Source organism: Meleagris gallopavo, chromosome 3, assembly GCF_000146605.3.
Source record: "Meleagris gallopavo isolate NT-WF06-2002-E0010 breed Aviagen turkey brand Nicholas breeding stock chromosome 3, Turkey_5.1, whole genome shotgun sequence".
In the NCBI taxonomy this organism is placed as follows: domain Eukaryota; kingdom Metazoa; phylum Chordata; class Aves; order Galliformes; family Phasianidae; genus Meleagris; species Meleagris gallopavo.
The window spans coordinates 64,460,620-64,483,122 of NC_015013.2; the positions used below are offsets into that span (position 1 = coordinate 64,460,620).

Genomic DNA, 22,503 nt, shown 5'->3' on the forward strand with positions numbered 1-22,503 from the left:
CAGGCCAGGATGCCGTTGGCCCTCTTGGCCACCTGGGCACACTGTCAGTTCATGTTCAGCCAACATCAACCAACACCCCCAGGTCCCTTTCCTCTTCATGTCATCCAGCCACTCATCCCCAAGCCTATCACACTGCATGGGGTTATTGTGACCAAAGTGCAGGACCCGACCACTCTATGATTCTATGAGATATGGGTGAAAAAGGCTGTGAAGAACTATAAAGAAAAAACAGGAAGAAAAGGATCTTGAACTGAATCTTCCGAAGGGACACAGGGTGGGAAATAAAAGTGAAAAATAAGAATCAAAATCAAGAAGAGAGCACAGAACAAAATGTTATGTTCCTCTGGAGAAGTACTTTTATCTATCAACCAAGCAATTAAGTCATGAAAATGGTCAACACAACATCAACTTATTCTTGACTGCAGACATAGCATAAACACTATGAGAACATTACAGAAATATTGCCTCCAGAGTTTAAGGCACTGAAATGTCAAGTGGTCAATGTTGAAATGGGGATGGAGGTTGGGTAGGGAGAAAAAGATAAATAGAAGTAAAAAGAAAATGTTCTTTTCCGTGACATAAGAACAAGTACAATAAGAACAAAAGAGAAAACATAGTGAAGCTGTGATGTACACTGCATACTTAGAGGTTAGAACAGACATCCAGAAGACAAACATCTCAAACTCTTATCTACTTTAGCTCATAAAATTTCCCATGAACTGTATTACTCACTAATCTTTACAAGCACGCAGAGTGGTTACTGAGAATGCTGTACAAATACCCATTACAGTAAAAGAACATAAACAGTGTTGCATATCGGACTACAATAACATTTTCCTTCTCCATAAGAAATTCTCATTTAAAAAAAAATCACGTCACTTGCCAGCCTATGGACTTAGCAAATGAGAAAATAAAGTACATCATCCATCTAACATACTGCTAATATGATGTGTATAAACATAAAATCACCTATGGGCTAGGTCTTCACAGAAATTAATTAACATTGTGCACAGAGGAAAAAGGCTCAAGAAAGCTTAAAGAGCAATTCTCCCCATCCAATTTAAGTTAAATTGAAATAACTAGTGCATATCGAGGTACATTCTGTTCCCACTTGGAGGAATGTAAACATACAGACACTAAATTGCATTCTGCTGAGTCAAAATTTAACCTATCGTTTTAAGGTTGGCAATTAAAGGACTGACACTGAGAACAAATTGAAAAATCACACTTAATTATGGCTTAGCAAGCCTCCTCTAAGCAGCTGAGCATAGTTAACTGAGAGCGCATGTTCTCATAGCTCACCAGTCATCATCCTCTAAAAATGCACTATCACGGCCAGCAGCAGCTTCTGTCCAGAAATCTGACCACCTTTACCATCAGACTTGGAAAGAAAATGAAACATGGAGAAAGAGAGAGCTTGGACAACGGCGAACAGAGCATATCTTCTGTTGCTATGCGCTAATCCCATTAACAAGTTGAAAACAACAAGGATGACCTTACAAGGGAAGACTTGGGAAGCAAAGGGAAGCCTTGGGAAGCAAAGGGAGGGATCTCCTAATCAATTATAGTGAAGACAGAAAGGGGCAAAATGGTAAGAGAGCAAAAAGAGTGCTGACTTCTTTCAGTACTTCAGTTCTTTCTTACATTAAGGCATAAAAAGTGCAGTATTTCCTAGGGAGCACATTCATCAAAAGCACGCATAATACTTCTCTTCCAATGCTTCCATTTTTCAAACTCTAGTTGATGTAATGGATTTACACCAATGACCAATGAGGAAATATATAGTCAGAGCTAATAAAATGATAAATGACTGCAGTGAGGGTCCAGTACCAGTGGTCACTGATGCACACAGTGAGTTGCCTCAGCTGGCCCACTGAATACAATTCAATGCAGAATATTAATAAAGAAATGAAAGTTGGATTGCATTAGCTCAATATACTAAAGCGTAGGATGCTAGAATTGTTAAAAAGCAGGAAATGTAGGAAATGTTTATAAGCTGGTATGGAATTACATTTTAGAAAGCAGGGACTATGAAAAAGATTTTGAGGATAGGGATACCAAAGATAATTGATCAGATGTGTATCCAAAATGGCTGTTCTGACTTTTGACTTAATAAACAAATCTAGTATAGAGAATTACTTGTATCGAGTAGAAATAAGATCCAGCTGCTACTGCCCATCTTCTTAAGAACTGGTCACTTCTGTTTCACTGACATGAATGCCAGACTTCCATCTAAGTCAGTAAGATGGTCGGACTCCATTTTCTCTTCTTTTGTCATGAAAAAAGAGACTCAAAGCTAAGAAAAGCTGTTGTTATTTGGTTGGAGTTTTTTGTTTATTTGTTTTTCTGGAGATGATTTCCCTTTTGATCACAACTGGAGATGATGCTTGATTTCAGTGAAATAACTCATACAAACAACTGTTGGTGCCAAATTACATGATGCTGTGAGTTCAGCTGCCCTTTCTCTGACAATAACCAACTTAAACTGGCATTCTTCTTTAAAAAGGTCCTGGAGAGAAAAGCAGATCTTCAGAAGATCCTGGGAATTAGCATTCTGAAAAGATGTTAACTGTACTTTCTTTCACAGAAAACAAGCAGTCACCAAAATTACTGCTTTAGAAAAGACAAAAAGAGGAACAACATAGTGTTGGTTGGTGAGAATTTCTGTTCTAGACTCATTTGTAAAGGAATCCTGTCATAAAACAATCTTAAGACATCTTTTTAAAGAAAATTTTATACTTTCTTAGTCTGTGGCAAAACTTCCAGTTCAAAAGGGACAAAGACCTTGGCCTAAAAGAGATGCTGTTTCCATTACAATTCTAATCAGATCTTATTGAGTTGTTATCTGGTAACAATTAGTCACTAACTTTCTTTTGCTTGCTTCCTTCAGTAAAATTATTATACTCTTTCAAACTATCATTTGAGCTCTAACAGCAGTTGATCCGTGGCATTACAAGAAAAGCAGGCAAAGAAAAGAGAATATATTTAATGATCAGGGTTCATGTTCTGCACATAGCAGAAAGGCCATAATAAGAAAGGAGGGCATCTGAGCTTGCTTCTGTTGATAATGTCTTACAGATCTACAGTTCAGTAGAAACACAGGAAAAAAGACAAGAGTGAATAGAAAGCTAACTGTGGAAAGAAAAAAATACAGTCTAAACATTCCTACTCTTGGGAGAGCATTCTGAATCAGTACTTACTTTCATACACACAACAATGCTAGTCTTCTGTTGGTATCCTGATAGTAAAGCGGCCTTAAACAATCAGATATAGGGAGAGGACTGGGGGACACCCAGCAAACTGCAAGGCCAAAAGATGGAAGAAAGTCTTTGGGTCTTGGGGAAAGATGCTGGCTCTGAAGATTTTTGAATCAGATTTACAAGAAGTCCCTCAAATGGAAGAACAGAGCTGAAAGACATTTGATAAGTAAAGATGAGGAAGGAAGATCTCTATTTCATCCCCATGCTTTTCAGCCTAAGTGAGAACAAGAAAAATCACAGTTGACACTCGAGGACATGGATCTGTACCTCCTCCAAAGCTGAGATTGGAGGAAGTCTGAAAGTCTAAAGAAAAAAATGTACCCACCCAAACTCTGTTCACGGATGGAAGCTTGAGGAGAAATAATCACTATGTGAGCCAAGGACCACAAAAGGAAAGAGCAAGCAGATAGGGCAAGAATGCAAGTGGTTCGGGGAGCTCACAATATCCTGAAATCAAACAAATTTAGAAAAAAAAAAAAAAAAAGAAGAGTGAGAAGAGTAAAGTATTAAGGCTCAGGAGTTCCCCTCTAAATAGGGCCAAGAGGTCACTGACAAAACTACCCACTCTTGAGTGAAGACAGTTCAGAAGAATACAATGGTGCAAAATGTTATTCCTTACGTTTCACATTTTAGGCATGAAGAAGTATGGAGCAGCTAAATGCTCTACTGCAGAGACACTGCGCTGGGAAAACTATCCACAGAGTTTTCCCTGTATCCTGTGAGCTCAATTTTAAGCTACATAACACTATTTTTAACAGCTGTCAATGTAAGATTGCAAATACACTTAAGAATATATATTTTATTGATTCCTGATAGGTTAAATGCACCCATTAACGTAGTGGATGGCAGCAATAGCATGAATATGTCAGAACAAATCCATTCCCTGTGTCAAGGCACATCACCTAACACCATTTTGTGAGCGCTGTGAAACTTCACCGTAACAGGATGAGGCGACTACAGAAAAACAGCTTTCATGAAGAGCTTAATGGAGCCCATAGATTCCACTGCAGGATCTGGGTTTTCTGATCCCACATACTCTATGCATTTTTTATGATTTAAAACACTGTAGAAATTAAACGTGAACTGTCAGAATTTTTATTGCAGGAATAAATATCCTCTGTCATTTTCTGACAGATTTAGGAATATTTTTTTATTTTTTTTAACAGACCATACTAATCACTATTGTCTAAACTGATAGCTACTGGCAATGGCAAAGCTCATCACCTGCAAGCTCCCTTGCCACTTTCTTTTGGGAAAACTATCTTAAGACAAACAGATGTTTCTGCTGTTTTAAACCAACAGGAAATGGACTGACTTTCTCCCTTTTCCTTTCCTAGAAACAAATACTAGCAAAGAAAAACCCTAGCACAGCTGTACTCAATGCTTGCCTTAAAACAATATGTCTGTGTGGGAGGCACGCAATGACTGGGAACAAACAGGCCGGGGAAGTGAAATGTAGCATGCAGAAGATGAACACAAAGAATTCTTTTATAAATCTGGGAGTGGATTATTACACCGTTACATTGATGCACCAGCAGGGTAATAACACTGATGTACAAGATTTCACTCTGTATCCTGTCCCAGCTGGCAGTGTACAAAAGTTAATAAAAAATCAGCTGGCAATCTCAGTCCCTTTCAAGACAATCGATGTCCACACCATCAGAGAGCATCATTACGTTGAACAGAGTGTGGGCTTGGTGACCTATCTGCAGCCTTACCCTTAAGGAAATGTTTTTAGGTTAAGCTTGAGAAATTCAATACTACACAGAATTCTTGTTGCCTTGTTGTAGATACACCCAATGCCTCAATTTTCACTGCTAACAAATTGATACCTTTTACATGCACTAAATTTACACATAAAAGTGAAAATGACGTTGAAGTTGTTGCACTATAGCCTCAATCATTATAGGACAAGAAAGCTTGAAGAAAGTGATAGAACAGTGTAGTAAACCTACTTTAACGATAGTTTGATACTGGAATTATGACATGTTAAAGTAAAGAAAAGCTTTTCTATAGAAGGCAACTTTTTACAGTGCTTCTGCTGTGAAATTCTTGTACGAAAACACAAATTCATGCTGCCATCTAATGGTCTAAACTAAATGTTTCCAGCTGAACAATTAAATTGCTGATCTGAACTATCACTTTCATTGCTGTTAGGACTACTGTTTCTTTTCTTAAATTCTGAAATCCACCCACATCTGTTGTTCAGAATAAAACTACACTATGTTAAGGGAAATCTATTTCAGCCAAACTTTTTATTTCTACTCTCTCTACAGAGTTTTTTAAATTTCTTCCCAAAGTGTTTTTGTTCATTTGTCCAAAACACCAGGGAGAAAGGGGTAAGGAATGCAGAAGAGAGTTTTCTAAAAGTCACTTATTAAATATCTTTATCATTACACTTCTTAATTTATAAAACATAAATTTTAAGGACAAAACTTTTCAACAGTTAGTGGAAAAACAAGACAAAGTGGCTCCTTCTGGTCATTTTAGGGGAGAGATGTTGCACCTTATAGATTAAATAAAAAGCAACCATTGTAACCAGGTAAAAACCCCAGTGCTGCCCAACCTGCTCCATGAGCAAGGGTTTTGTTCACCCTGGGAATCAGAGCACAAAGCCTAACAGCTTTCTGCAGCAAAACATGACTTAGTTAAATCAAAATAATTTCAGTAGAAAGTGTCTGCTTGCCTCTCATTAGAGCTGTTATTACCCAGATACTAGAAAAGATTTCATTCTTTCATATACTCCTGAAGAGTCTGTTCTTCTGGAACTTTTTCTCTCTGAGGAGAGATTTTTATCTTTTTACAATCCTTCCACTGCCATAGCCTGATGACTCCCACTGCATCATAAAATTATTACATATCAACATTCTTAGAATTACTTCTTAGAGTAGGATTCAGTGCTAGATTCAGACACCAAAATTTATATATTTAATAATGTGTAGAAAACTAAGTTGCCATTACAGTGAAGCCCTGGAGAGACCTACACAAAATGTAGACAGCTTATGGCACAGCAAATAGCACTCCAGACTGATGACTGCATTGACCAGGCCTTCCACTGGTTGTAACAGACAATAGCTTTACAGTGCACAGGCTGGTACCACTACTGAGGTATCTGAGCTTGGATCTGAGTCCCAGCCTTGCACTAGCCTCTGGCTGCCTGAACATGAGCACACCTTACCATGTGGGATGCAGTCATGCACTAAAGATATATGCAGGACGTGACACATCACTCCTTTATGGAAACTAGAAGTTTCCCATGAATAGCTGGAGTCCTGGTGGATTATCTAAAATTGCACACTGAGGGAACTTTGGTTTTAGGGGTTCAATTTCTTGACTAAGCATGGATATGCAGGGTGATTTGAAAAGCCCTAATATACCTGGCCTTCACCTGCCATCCTATAATGGTCTCCTCTAAGTCTTTTGCCAAATCTGCTGGTCTGACACAGGCATCTCAGAGATCTTACAGTGCCTCAAATGGCACAATTTTTTTTGGCAACTTAGGGTCGCATAGGAGCTGCAGTATATATGTATATAAACATCTGCTTTGTACACATTACACTGTGTGCAAAAAGCTTCAATAACTGAAATTCAGCAAAAGATAACAGGCTAATTACACACCCAGATTAATGAAAAGACATAATTCCACAGAGCTTTATCTTTTCCTCGCTTCTGGCAGATCTGGTCAATGTTAGACTGAAACCTCAGATGGATGAGGCCCTCTGTGAACAAACATCTCCTCAGTATACTCAGGTGGCACAAAAGGACTTCTAAAGGCCTGCACAGCTTCAGGCTTCATCCCATTTCTCTAGATTACGTATCTGGGCTGTATAATTGCAGGTGTACTTCTGGAGACAGTCTCGACAGATTTTGTATCATATCCTGCAGTGCAGCCTACTCAAAAATTTGGCTTACGTTATCCGCAGCTGTTCTTCTGGGTAGATTTTTCTCTTTCTCCATAGCACTGAGTAACTTTTGTGAAACACACAAAGCTGAGTGAGGGTTTAGACTGCATTCCTAAGCAGACTCAAAGTCAAGTAACAGTAGCTTCTAATCTGTTCCCTCTGATGCATATATTTAATCTTTAACTCAGCATTCACAGAAGAAAAAGAATATTTTCATTTTTAATCCATTCTTTCATCATACAATCTTTTGTTTATCCAATCTGACAATTTTAGTTATTTATCCAATAATCACACTATTTTCTTTTCAGTCAAACTGAATTTGGAGAACATTAAGTCCACAGATGGAATCAACCAAAGACTGGTCCCTCAAACTTCTTTTTACTATGCCACTTTTTAAAAGCACTTATTTAGTATTTAGGACACTGATTCACAGGGCTGATACACATATTTTTAGGAGCAATTAAGCCTAAGAAAACAGACCTATGCAGCAGCTCAGCCCAGGAGAAAGGATATACATGCACGCTTAGGGAAATGCCTGGTGCCTTAAGGCCAGGCAGCTTGGCTGGCTCCAGAACAGGCAAGACTGTGCTTCATCCTCACTTCTCTAAGTTTGATATTGTAAAGAAGTGCTCAGAATGACAGAGCTCTAAAGAAAAAGACAAGGAGGAACAGTCTTTGTTCTCTCATGCACTAAAGAGAGAGATAACAGTCTTCTTTTTAGTCTGTAGTATACAATATACACGCAGGAAGAAGCAACCCTGAACAAAATGAACGGAAAGGCTCAGTGCAGAAGAAACTGTCACAGTGCACAGAAGCTGCTGTTTATCCCAGGAACATTACTATCTTGCGTGACATGTGCTTTACAGAACTAACATGCCATACAAATTCCCTAAAACCAAACAAGAAACTGCTCTAATTATTATTATATTCCCATCCTTTAACTTGTCATTGTTTTTTCCTTTGTTCCTATACTTCACAAGTGTTTTTAATTTTGAAAGCTTTTTAAAAAAAAAATACAAGGTTTTTCAAGCTCTCTAGATTGTGGTGAGACGCATTTTAGAGAATTTTATACAATAAGCAAATAACTTCTGAATTCTCCCAGACAACAAGGGTTGAGTTGTGTGATCTCTGTGACGCTGCTTTCCATACTGAAATATCAAAAGCTGGTGTTCAATTTCTAGTGGTTTTACTTCTTGGCTGAAGACACTTAGTTTGGGTAAGTCTGTAAGATATCACTTCTTTTCTGTCATTTATGGACATTCTACTTGAAAATACTTCAGGGACCACTGTTTTCAGTTCTAATTGAAGACAAAATATCCTACAGCAAGCAATCAGTACAACAAGGCAAGCTGGATGACCCTGTGGTTGGTCTGAACTCATATCTTGCTTTATTAATTGCTTTAATTTGAACTGCATTTCTTTATTTTCTTTTTTAACTTATACATAGTTTACACCAACTGCCTACTGCAGGGTGCGAGGGAGTTTCTAGCGCTGGCCGCTGATATGGATAATACGCACATTTCATCCTCAGTTCTGTCAATATTTTTCAAACCTGACCTACTGTTTCAAAATTCATCCTTTCCTGAGCAGTTTGCCAGTTCTCCCAAATGGTGCCCAGTGGTGCGCTGACAAATTCCCAAGATGCAACCAAAATGAGTTAGCTCATAGTCCATGAAAGCACTAGCACTTACTTCCCTAGAGTTGGTTTGTAAAGTTTTTAGATTAAAAAATTAACCATACCAAATGCAGTGCTCACCATTATTAGCTTTTCTGTAGTGCATATTGTTTGACCAAAAAGGTTCTTACATGCCTTGCAAAACTGCTCAGAACTGAGAGACTTAAAAAAGGTAGGATTCACCTGGTTAATTTTGACTGATAGAAAGTCTTTTTTTCCTTTACATTATAATTCAGTAGAATTGAGCCTTTTGTTAAATAAAAAACATTGTCTAACATGGCCCTGGATTCAGGGCTGAGAGTTTTTTTAAAAGCTCACCTTATCAGAGACAATCGAGTTTCCTAGCAACAAAGCTGGTGCATAGACTCTACTGGAATAATCTGGAGAAGACTCCATGCTATGAGTGAGATGAAAAAGCTTTAAAAGTCTTATCTCTACTTATCTCAATCTAGTATGAGCTGCAGTCTACAGATACTTAGTGTACTGGAGACCAAAGCTGATGCATTGACATCATTCAGCACAGCACTACACAGACTATCAGGTCAAGATGCAGCATAATGGCAACCATTCAGTGCTGCCACCCCAGTGCCAAACCACACGCACCACCTTTGAATGAAAAGTCAAGCTGGTACCTTCAAGCTCTTCTCTCCTCTGTCCTCTCTCCTTGGCAGTAACTTTTGGCATACATTACTGAGCCTGGTGCCACGCACACACAAAGCTCAGTAAGCAGCTGGCATTCAGCACCTGCCCTGATGCAGCACCACCAGCACTACAAGCAGGAACAACCAACAGGAAGTGTCAGCAGGTCCTCCTGAAAACCACAGGAGAACTATGGGAATATGGGGAGCACAAGCTGCATGAGAAACAGTGCTCAGAGGAGGATGTTCACAGAGGAGGTCTCATCACTTTTCCCTTACCAGCTGGCCTCTGGGAAGGGTTTCTCTTTTCCTTTTTTTTTTCTCCTCTCTCATTTGTTTATTTTCCTTTCTTCCATACAATTCACTTTCATATTTAACATCATTTTATGCCAATGGCTGTGTACCCTACAATTGCAGCATTGCATTCTATGTGTAAACGTCTTTCAATATCATCTGTGCTTTATACACCCACTGCCTATATCCGTAACGCCCTACTGCAATAGCAAGCGCAGTCCTTCACAAATTTAAATGAGCCTTAGCTTGCAAACTAATTTCTGGCCCCCTCTGGTGACAGCACAAGGCCTTGTGATCAGGTGAGAGGGTGTTTGAGGTCAGATGTTAGTCAAGCAGTAACTCATTCTTTCTTCTCAATACCCTCCTCCAAAAATGATTAGTTTCTGAGCAGCTCATCTCCTAGTGCTGGAACGAGGAAAACTGAAAGGCAACACAGACTGGTTGCAATGGAGGAGGAGGAGGAATCAAGGTCACCTCAGCACAAATCATTTTAGGTTGATGTAGAAGCCAGCTCTCAGCTTTGCATGCAAATAGCAGCTCTTAGACCACACTTTCACGAGTTCCTGAAAAGGATCTTTTGTGCCAATTGAAACGCTAGGTATAACTGCTCTAAAGATATGTCCTGAGATGAACTCAGCTCTTTCCTCTTTCTCCCTCAAGTCATTCATCTCGCCAGAATCAAATTCCCCCCAAACAATCTCCAAGTCTTAATCTGGATCTTCACCTACTTGAAAAGCACATTTTTTAAAATGGAGATGAGAAAAAGGAATTTAGTTACAATATTAAAAAAAAAAAAAGTCTTCCAACTTTTCTGCATACTTACTATCTGTTTTAATAACACAGCTATTTCCTCAATCTAGAGTCAGAAACTGATGAAAATGAAAAATACAGAGTGCAGCATGCTACCTACGCTATATTTCAAATCTTAGGTTTTGATGCTATGGCATATAAAGGGCATAAGATCATCTATGCTATTCTCTTAAAATGTCAGCTCTAATAAACAGCATTCAAATGATGCCTTACAGAGTCTCAGTGCTTTTCTTATGGGAGCATAATGAACTAGCATATTCTGATGCAAAACAAGATGATAAACAATTATTTCTGACATAGGACAAGTCCCTAGACATTATTATAAGGCACCATTCTTCCTTCCTCTGGTATTACTGCATGTGCAAGTGTATGCACAGGAGGTGCGTGCACACATGCAGACAGGCAGGTATAGTTATTTACTACTTATTTACTTTTAGTTACTTATTAATTTACATCCACCATACTATTAACCATCCTGCACAGCCTACTGCATTCAGCTAAGCAGAGTAGAGCAGATAAGTGGAGATTCTGGCCTCTGTCCCACCTCATCTATTTGTTTTGTGACCAAAAAATCAAACATATTTTAAAAGTAATGCTGATGTACCATCTGTACACTAACACTGGAACAAAGTTCAAGAAATAAGTAAACTTAAAGACTGCACTAGACATGCTACTCATTTCCCATGTAAAGAAAAACAAATCTTTAAATTTAGCACCTGCTAAACTGGGGTTCTGCTTCCATAAATATATTTCAGTAACTATGTTGAGATTCTAGAATCTCCTGTTTTATGTTTCTTACTAAGCTGCACTTTTTCCACCATAGCCTTTTTTTCTAATAGTCAAAATAATGTCATTGCAAAAGCAATTAAAGTAAATGTAGGATTTCTGGATACCAACAAAGCTCATTTCAGGCCCCATATCCAGCTACTTAAACCATTACATATGTGAGTCAGCAGCAACAAGAAATAGAACACAAGTAACACAATAACCAGACATTCTGCTCTGTAGAATAATGAAACAGTTTTCTTCCAGTTGGTTTGTTTCATCCTGCACTTTCATTTCAAACTGCCTAATTTTTAAACACTGCTATAAATTCAGCTTCAAACAAGAATAATTTGAGCAAAACCACTTTTCTGGCATTCATAGTCATATTCTTCTTGATAATTATGAGGTGCATAAAACTATTACAGAATCCATTAAGTAAATCCCTTAGCAGAAAGATAACATATTTCACTGCAAAAATATTCTGTTGGAAAGTCTAACGATGTTCATATTACTTTTGGAGTTTTAGTCTAATTCTGAAAGAGCCAATAAAACACAGTTCCTCTGGGAAAGAAAAAATAGGAAGCATGGAATGAAATCTCAGAGAAATAGCCCTCAGGGTTGCAAAAAATACACGTACTACCTGAAGTTTGTCTCAAATTGTCACATGTAATACAAATTATATTTTATTCAGACTGAAGTAGAACAGTTTTTCTATCTCTACTATAATCATACAAACACCAAAGATATTTCAAAAATTTATGAAATTTTCAAGGTGATATTTTGATGGCCATTTAAGAAAACTGCCCCTCACATTTAAGTTTTCAATTGTATTTTACTCTTCACAAATTTGATGGTTTAAAAGCAAAATTTGGAATACTGTCTTCTCAAAGATTACTCCAAGTTACTACTGTCATTACAGGATCAATGGAGATCTCCAAATATAGGCTTCTAAACTGTGAAATAAAGGATTTTTACTCACTGAATTCTGAAGATTAAGGAATTGAGATAGCTGACAATGCAGGATGGTAAAAATTTGGAAACTTGAAAGTGTTTTCAAGCTAACATTGAAAATGCAGTCCTTCTAATTTTATAACCAATTTCTAAGAAAAAACTGTTTCACTTTTAGTGCTAAGGATCTCGATAACACAACAGGAAATATCAATAATAAAAAAAAATCCCCTCTCTGAGATTAATGTCCTGCATCCTTACTGCCACAGCTGGAGACCATAAATCCAATTTGCACATTAAAAGAAAAATAGATACAATTGTTTTACATACCTTTGTTTCTCTTATTCAAGCTTTGGGTGCCTGTCTTCTTTAAAAAGGAGGTTGTGCACTTCTAAATGAGGCTGCACAGACTCTCCTTAGTAAAATCTTACTTTTATTTTACTCTGAAATATTCCATGAAGTTCATAAAGATTTAACACACATTAACAAAGAACTGAGGAAAAAGATCATATAATAGAAAAAGTACAAACCTCTGATTGTACATGCCCCGAAAATTATAATTTGCTCTATAATTGGGGATTGGCTTTGGATCTAATGGCCTGTAGATGGCAGGCTCTCCTCTCTTCATAGCCAGACCGTTCAGCTCCACTGTTGGAGTTATACTGCCTGAGGAAAGAAAAGAGCACACGTAAGGTACTTAAACCACAAATGCTGCAAAACACACACCCAGGATGGAGATGAGCAGCAAGAGAGCTGTAATAAACTCAGAAGCTATTGGTTGCTCTTAAATTAAAATCTAAATAGCTACAATGACATTTCACCACCTCTACAAGATGGGAATATAGATGCCAATTAAATCAAAAGCAATGGAGAGAACATTGAAGACTTTATGCAGTTACAGTAGATTGATCTTCACAGGTGAAAGAGAAAATCAGTATAATAATTAGGCTGGTAATTCATCTTTGCAAAGTGCTTATAATAAAATATAATCTGAAATTATAAAAATAAAAGAGCAATGTTTCTTCCCGCTGAATACGACTAAATAAAATCACAGATCAAGTAACGAGGCACTGAAACAAACAGGCAGTAATATACATTTTGGTAGTCCTTTGGTAACCTTAGGACAGAAGTTGGAAAAAAAGTTTTCTTTATAAAACTTCAAAGCCTCAGACTAGGACTAAAAACAATCTAACAGGAATCATCTAACAAACTGGAACTGTAACTACTGGACATGAGTGCCACTGCAGCCACCTACTGGTGACACAACACAAAACCAGAAAACCACCACCACCACCACTTGTCCAGTTGCATCCATGCCAAACAAGAAGCTACACTATAGCCTCATCTCAATACATTTTTTTTCAAGAACACATTCATCTACCATATTCCTCACTTCCCTGTTGTAACAAAACCCTGAAGGAGCTAAACATACATTACAATAAAAAGGAGTTATTATTTTCTCAAAATATTGTTACAACAATTACAACTGAATCTAGCTTTTAAATAGTTAAAATGTATCAAATGATGAAAGTTTTTATGCAGTACTTACTCAGAAACTACATCAGCTACAATTTTGATATATTCCAAAGCAAGGATGCTATGAATCCAGATATATACTAAAAATGCAAAAACATCATTTTGACAAGAAGATATAGAATCATAAAATCCTGAGTTGGAAGGGATCCATAAAGGTCATCTACTCCAACTCCTCTGCAGTGAACAGGGACATACACAGCTAGATCAGGTTGCCCCGAGCCTGATTCAGCCTGATCTTGAATGTCTCCATGGATGGGGCACCAACCACGTCTCTGGGCAACCTGTGCCAGTGCCTCACCACCCTCACTGTAGAAGACTTTATCCTTATATCTGACCTAAATCTACCCTAGATTTAGTTTGAAACCATTTTCCTTTGCCCTGTCACCACAGACTCTGCTAAAGAGTTTGTCCTCTTCTTCTCTATAGCTCTTCTTCAGATACTGAAAGGCCGCTATCAGGTCACCTTGCAGCCTTCTCTTCTGAATAAATAATACATTGTACTTAAAGCAAAATACAATGTTACAAAATACGGTTTTTAATAAATTCTTTTAATGCCTGTTTCTTTTATTTGCAGCTTTTCCCTTTACAAGCATGCTAAAAGCCAAAAATAAAATAAAAAAAAAAAATACTAGAAGCTGAGAGATACTGTGCTATGTCAAGAATCAAATCTCAGGATTCATTTTTACAGAGATCTTTACCACCCACTTCCTGAACAGCTAAAAACACCTTGATTGCGAATGACACAGGATCAAATCAGCATCCTGGAGAAGCAATGCACTGATCTCCAAAGGAGCAAGAGAATACTATTGCATCACTGGTGAACAATCCTTAATGTCTAACGCTCAGGATAATACTCTTAAGCTCTAACAGAAAGTTAGTCCTGCTTTCTCACAGCCCAGAGATTAACTGCAAAATGACCCCACTGTAAGAAAGTGTCTGAAAGGAGCAGGCCCAACAGAAGGGAAAAAGAGGAGTGTAAAAAAAGAAAAGTAAGAAAGAAAGCAAGATTCTTTTTTCCTCACTATTTTCCTTCTTTCATATTAGTGTGAAACAAAGTTAGAAACAGTTTTTTTTTACTAACTTTCTCAAATAAGACAAAACTGATCATGCAGCTGAGATGTCAGCCACTCAAAAGGTGCTGCATGTATAGAAGGCAACTTACAGGTAATGCTTCAAGATGAATGATGCAGGACAGCAATGTATGTTCTTTTAATTGTTCAAACAACTTTTAAAGCTGTTTAAGGCTTTTTAATAGTACAAGTTGCTAAGAAGGAAAGTGTATAATGCCAGAAACTGAAACTAACCCTCATAGCAAAAAAACATGCCAAAACTTCAGCTTACATTTATACCAGACATAATTTCACAGGATTAGACTTGCTAAAATTTTGCTCTTCCATTGGAAAAATGCTAAAATAATCCTCTTTTTTAAAAAAGCCTTTGCTATGGCAATATTGGCCAATTTGTTCCTATCTTTACTGTTAATCACATACAATCACTTCGTATACAGTTGAATCTTATGTAAACAATATTCACTTACATTCAGTTGTTGTAGTCCATTCATTAAAAACTCTCCTGTGCAAACCCAGCAGAGGTTCTTAATTAATCTTGTACGTAAAAGAACTAGGTTGATTGTCATCTGCCAACTTAACCTACATCTTGTTCAACTTACTAATCAGTGGTATACTATTCCAACACTTCAACAAGAATTATTATGCAGAGGAAAATGTCATACCTGGATTGTTGTTAACATTATTTTTGGGCGGTCTAGGAGTTGGTTTGGGAAGAGTAGTTTCATTCAAAGCTTTGCTAGCAGCAGCATGCTGGGCCTTCTTAATACTGCTTCCTTCAGCTTCCCACGTCTGTTCTCCAAGAGTCAGCTGCACTGTGAACATCTCCAAGACAAAGAACAAGTGAACACTGGCAAGATTATCACTGCACATACATCAATCTGTATGAAAGCCTATGAGAATGAAGAGAATACGTCACCTCTTTACCTTATATTAAACTCTCAGATAACACATCTGATTCTTACAGAGATCAGTGGGTCCTTAACAGAGGACACCACTTGGTGTTTCAGATGGCAAAGTGAAACAGCAACATCATAAAAGAATACTCTTAAAACCAAATAATAATAACTGTGCAAAGAGTCATGGAAGACTATATACAGGTCAGTTAAGACCACATTTCTTCACACTTTTTAACAGTCACTGCCACCTGTCGATAACACGTAAAGACTGCTACTAAACCCATGCAGTTTTGTAATAAATCTGAATATAAATTGATATATAATCTGGATATAAATGACTGCACATTCTTCAAGACAGCATATTATTTGGTCAAAATATTTGTACACAGTGAAAGGATTTCTTGCATAACCCGCATATTGCAAGGGCAGAGTCACAACTCATATATGTGCAATAGTACAAGGTAACAAAGGAAAAAAAGTATTATCTTTGTTGAATGAAAACTATAGCTCTATAATGTGGATTCTACAGTAAAGATAGGAAGTATAGAAAAATTCACAGTTCAGAAAGTGGTGGCTGATAGAACTATACACACTTCAAAATCTATGAAAAAGGATTATTCCAAGCAGTATCTATGCCCGTGCAAGCTGTGAAGGTAAATCTGAAAGCACATTTAAGATACCAGACAGCATCTATCTTCTGAATGATATGTACATGTTCTGTTTAAAATTGAGCATCTAACAACAAGAGGAGAAAAGATAAGAAACTAAAGTCTTTTCCATACAAATTCTAACCGTATAAAGCAGGATATAATTGTCAGATACACATGGTAAATTAAGATAGCCCATCTTCTGAGGTAGATAATAACTTAATGGAGGCAAGCACAAAGAAATCTACGTATAAGAGTCAGTATAAATCAGAATTTTCATTTGGATAGTTATTTGCTCTATACGTTTTAAAGTGATTTAAATTAACTAGATTTGGAACCAGGTATCCAGAGATAGGCATGATGGACAACCCTTAAATCTGCCTTTATATATTGCTATTTATCAAGAACTTGCACACAGGCATTTGAACTGAAGCTTCTTAACACATGCACACAGTGCATTTGAACTCAATTCCATAAATTCATACTTTTATCCTAATTGCAGGCCTGAATATTGGCCTACTGCAAGCTTCAGAAGCATGGTGCAAGACCCTGGATCGCAGTTCCTACCATCATTTCACTTTTTCACAGCATTCATAATAACTTCCTCATATGTGAGGGGGAAATGAAAAAAATCTCTTAATTTTGCATTCTGCCAAACACTACTCCCCAGCTAAGGTGAGTAATACAGCTAAATACCCATAATTATGTAAGTAATCAATAAACATATATCCTTATTACTAACAGACCTGATTTTTTTTCTGCTTCTGAAGTTTATATATACATATTTTGCAAGAAAATATTGGTGTAATACTTTCATAAAAGGACTATAACCAATAAAAATATGATCAGTAGTGGCTATTTAACTGCCTGTAATCCCTTACTTATTTATTAGGGCAGTAAAATGGAACGTTTCAAGTTAATGAAGGACTTGCTCAGTAAATTTCTGTACTTGAAGCTCTAGCCTTCTTACTTACTCTTCTCACAAAACCTTTCTCCAAGAAAAAATAAATAAGTAAACAGCAGAATAGGTAGGAATAGGATTAATGAAATGGGTAGAATGCAGGAATTTAATTAAAGGAATAAAACTGGCTAAAAACAAAGTGTGAAATAGCTGATGAAATTTTCAAGTGCTAAGACTCAAGCTCACAGCTGTGCTATGATCAGATAGGCAATTTCTCACCAATTTTCTGTGGAAGCATTTATTCCCTATGTTTAACCTAATTACCTGGTGACAAGACAGCAGAAATGCAAAGAGTTTATGCTTGTTTTCACTGGGCTGCATTCTTGACATCAGTCCCCCTTCACTTTGGTAATTCTTCCCTCCTCTCTTTTTCTGCACGCCAAACTCTCTCTACTTCTCCCCAGCCTCTTTAAATGCTACATCCCCCAATACTTGCCCACATCTCTGTACTACTGCCTCATTTCCTTGGTCTTTCTTTCTTTCAAGTTTGCCTACTGGGATGCTGCTGACATAAAAAGTACACAAGAAAGGATCATATCTATCTGACAAATCCACCTGGAGACATAGTTAATGCTAATAAAGAGCCTTTTTCAGAAAGCGGGCAGACCTCCAGACATTCTAAGCAGACTGTTAAGAAATATCACTTCTCTCACAGTTTCTAGCATCCCATTTCATCCTCGTTGTAAAAACTTACTTTTCAAAGACAAGCAGAAAAAGAAAGTAGAAATTTACCATGACCATAACAGAGGCTGCTGGACAGTAACACAGTATGCTTGTGAACAAACCAAAGTGAGATTCCTTAAATGGAATGCAGCAACACATCCTTTAGGTCATGTTTTCTAGAGCAGACTGAGCTCTGATTGACACATTTTATCAGGTAAACTAAGCAGCACACTATAGAAAACTGCTAACACATCCAAAATCTCCACGTCTGTGCTTTCCAAAGGCTGAAGGTATATCAATCTGCATTATCATATTTGTTCTTTATTCTCTCTCCTCCTGTGCCATTCTCACTTGCTGCATAGGACAAAATTACACTTAACATTCTTCTGAGCAACAGCCAGTCTGTACAGCACGTAACAATTTTTCATCACTATGAGGATAATTAAAATAATGAGAGGTGAACTGAAAAACTGAAAAACTAAGAAACTCATGAAAAATCCGTTTTTCAAAAGTGAAGCTAACACAGGCTCAATTCCAATGATTCAGGAAAATAGCAATGAGTTTATCTGAGTTGTATCTTATTCTGCTAAAAGTTAAGTTATAGTAGAAATGCAATACAACTCATATCACAGAATCACAGAACTATAGAATGCCTTGGATTGGAAGGAACCCCAAGGATCATCAAGTTCCAACCCCAAACCACAGCTTTTTGCATGACTGGGGCACTTTAACTGCAGTCATGAAAACAAAATGAACATGCCACATCATAGGAAAAAGTTACAGAAAGCACAACAAACTTAATACATCACATCCCACAGCCAACCAACTTGTGAATCACCTGATGCCAAACGCTTTCAGGGGGAGGATGAGAACCTCAATCCTCATTTCTGATGAGTGATTCTGAAAGCCTGCCAAATCTCACCAGACCTGTACCTGCTGACATCACTTCCACCAGCATGCAGTATACACAACAGCAGCCAAATCAGAACGTCAGGAATCTACATCAGCGCTGTTGACATGATGGGCAAGGGAAACGAAGGCCAGAGGGCACAAGAAGATCTCACTGCTGTCTGAAACTTTACTAATCTGCAAGTTCAAGCCCACTGTTGTATTTGGTTTTGCCACTCCCAAAACAGTTCAGTACAATGCAGCTATTAATTATGTCATTTTCTCTCTTAGACTTTATCAGGCTTCTTTCTCCTCCCCTAGAGCGTGCCTAATGATGGAGGATATTCAAAATCATTTGAAATGATTACTATGAGACTATCCTTCTGTGTTCCCTGTAACCTGAAAGCATCCTAATTCGTACTTACAAAATGAAGACAGATATCCAAATCAACGTGAGAAATGACAAGAACTGCCAGCTCACTATAAAACTTTAATACTACAATCATATTAGGAGTCTTGTTATCACTACATATAATTAGCTCCACAGCAGCCTGCGCTACCATGAAATAAATTCAGTTAATTATCAGAGGCACACCAACAGGGGAAAAGGACTCACATGTTTAAAAAGCACACACTCCAAAATGATATAGAAAAGGTGGTGATACCCTCAGGAGGTCTTTACAGAGACCAACAATAAACTCAAAGTTATAAGTCAGAGCTCCAAAGGAAACAGAGACGTACTTTCTGAAATTGAAAATAATAAAGCAAAATAGGTAAGTGCAAGAAACCCTTTACACTAAAAGCATGGTTGTGTTTTACAGTCGTGCTTATCAAGATCAAGACATAATTTGTTCACCATTCATCATTTGGCTCATAACCTGGAAGCGTGACCTTACCTTGGCATGAGCAGGCCCTCTTTCATTCAGAAGCTTATACTGGGGTTGAATTCTATTGAAACGGGCTAACTCATTTACCAGACACATTGGAGTTTTCTCTTTGGGGTTTGCCATGTTATCCTGGAGAGGAGCTGCAAACAAAGAGTCTGTAAAGCTTTTGTGGAGAAATGTACACTTCACAACTTTGCAAACTTTGCAATATTAATAGTATGTTTAAAAAAAAAAAAATGCTTTGGATAAAAAATATTTTTTTGCAAATATGCTAAATACAGTATTTAAATACCATTTACATATTAATCATAAGATAATATGCACTATATAATGATCATTTTGAAAACATGCAATTTAAAAAATATATTTTCACAATGCCCCTACAAAAGATGACAGTGGAGATGGGCATAAACCTATGCTACACTTCCTATGTTGAAGTTCATTCTCAGGAGTATAACTAGTTCTATGAATTGACTGTGCTCTCAGAATAACATGTCAACACTATGAAGGTTGCTATACAAAACACAGATGAAACACTACGGTCTCTCCTTCCGGTCTCTCCTTCCCAGTTCTCAATTTTTCTCATAATAATAAAGTCACTGTCAAAGCACTACCAAGATCTTTCCACACTCCAATTAAGGATTTTGTTCTACTTTCCTTAGACTATTTACTTCATGTACTCTGCCTTAGCATTTTTAAGCTTTCTTCTTCTTTTTTCAGATTACTTGTATTTAACCTTAGCACATGCTTTCCCTGCTCACTTAACTTTTTATAACATTTCTGTATTTTATACCCAGTTCAGCATAGGAACTACTGCACTTATTAGGCTACAAAGGAAACACTGAATACTGCCAAGCAGTCTGAAGACATTCTGTTCTAGGGAAGAGAAATATACTTGGAGGCTTTCCTGCGCAACTAAAACTTCTCTGTAAAAGATACTCAGAATTTAACAAAACAGACATGTTCTTTTCTGAGCTTTTATATTATTAACCAGCACTTCACTGTAAATCTGGCTCAATTAAAGAAACTTAACTCAGTGAACAGCCAATTCAGACAAAATATTTTTCTACGGAATCTTCTTTCTTGACTTTTATCCTCCTTAAGACCTCTTTTTTTTTCTTTTTAGAGATATATATATATATATATATATATGTAACTTTTCTTTTTAATTAACAAGTGAACAAAACGACTCCCTTGAACATAGAATCATAGAATCACAAGGTTGGAAAGGACCTCCAAGATTACCTAGTCCAACCTTCCTCCCATTACCACTGCTACCACAAGCCACTAAACCATATCTCATAGCTCCTCATCCAGACGCCTCTTGAACACTGCCAGGGATGGCAACTCCACCACCGCCCTGGGCAGCCATTCCAGTGCCTGACCACTCTCTGAGAGAAAAAGCTCTTCCTCATGTCTAACCTAAACCTCCTCTGGTACAACTTGTGGCCATTTCCTCAGGTCCTGTTTGTTGCCTGGGAGAAGAGGCCAAACCCCTCCTCATCACAGCCTCCCTTCAGGAAGTTGTAGAGTGCAATGAGGTCTCCCCTGAGCCTCCTCTTCTCCAGACTAAATAATCCCAGCTCTCTCAGCCAATCACGCTGAATGCACTTGGGCCACCTTACCTGGTGGGTTGCTGGCGGGTGCGGGGTCTGCAAGGCCAGCAGTGGGGCTGCTGCAGCTGGCAGCCGACTCTGGAATGGATCCGTTCATGGCAGAAGGCAGGCCCAGTGTGTTTGCGGCTGTAACTGGCAGGGGTAGCACCATGGGGGACATTGGAGGGCCGGACAGGTTTGCTGTTGTCTGCATCTTAACTTGCGCCATTGTTTATCACTACAATAAACAAATCAGCATAAGCTGGGTGCTTCTGCATTTTTTATATCAAATGACAGTACTGATGTCAACAACATTATTTTTGATACTGGATCTGGATCACAAAACTATCCACAGAAGTCACGGCCCTGCAAAAATTACTTCCAAAGCAATGTACGGAGGAACAGAGTGGTTTGCTCACTGCCAGGGAACAGCACCAGAGCAGAACCCACATGTCTTGGCTGTAGGTTCTGTTACTTAACTGTGGGATGACCCTGCCTGAAGAACAGCAGAAAGAATGACTGCTCTAGAACAAAATTCCATACAGTTCTCCTATTGGTGAGATCAGCAGTGGCTGCTTTCTCCAAGAACTGATTTGCAACAAATTGCAGTAGCAAGTTCTTCAAGTAAAATGCATGCAAAATACCAAAGAGGGCCACTGGAGAAAAGTCCTATTTTTTTTTTTTTTTTCTGTTAGCAAACTAGAAAACAGACAGATAAAAAGAAAAAAAAAAATGGAGAAAAAATAAAGAAAAGAAAAAAAAAAAGAGAAAGTAAGTTCTGAAAAATTACTTATCCAAGCTACACGTGGAACATTTCAATACTGACATAAATAAGCACAGGTACCACAGATTTCCTGTACTGCCGAAAATGCAGTGCCTAAAGCATTCACCTTGGAATATGCCAGATACCAATCATCTCATCCAAATAGGACAGCCTGATACTATCACTTGTTCCTATCCAATAATAGACAACAAGTGTATTTTCAAGGCTCATATACACTAAGTGTAGAGCAGACGATCTCTTAACAGCCAAAACACAGCCTGGGATCTGGGACCTTTGCTGGCTGC

The 22,503-nt window shown here is 37.8% G+C and overlaps 1 protein-coding gene across 1 annotated transcript; it reads right to left on the bottom strand.

The window, feature by feature from the left end:
• Positions 1–12,749: 12,749 nt before the first annotated feature.
• Positions 12,750–21,673, bottom strand: LOC100547363 (double-stranded RNA-binding protein Staufen homolog 2-like). Its single transcript, XM_010709058.2, has 4 exons — positions 21,466–21,673; positions 19,850–19,980; positions 15,561–15,720; positions 12,750–12,958 (listed from the first exon to the last, which is right to left on the bottom strand). Exons 1-4 carry the CDS (start codon positions 21,662–21,664, stop codon positions 12,765–12,767), a joined length of 684 nt encoding a protein of 227 aa, XP_010707360.1. The 5' UTR covers positions 21,665–21,673; the 3' UTR covers positions 12,750–12,764.
• Positions 21,674–22,503: the final 830 nt, after the last annotated feature.

What these genes read in the sequence shown, in the direction of transcription:
- LOC100547363 (XM_010709058.2), bottom strand. Translation starts at nt 21,664, where the DNA reads ATGGCGCAAGTTAAGATGCAGACAACAGCAAACCTGTCCGGCCCTCCA. An exon ending in ACCCGCCAGCAACCCACCAG is followed by an intron (nt 19,981 to 21,465) that starts GTAAGGTGGCCC and finishes CTTTGTTTGCAG; the next exon opens with CTCCTCTCCAGGATAACATG. An exon ending in TAATGTTAACAACAATCCAG is followed by an intron (nt 12,959 to 15,560) that starts GTATGACATTTT and finishes TTCTTTCCTCAG; the next exon opens with GCAGTATAACTCCAACAGTG.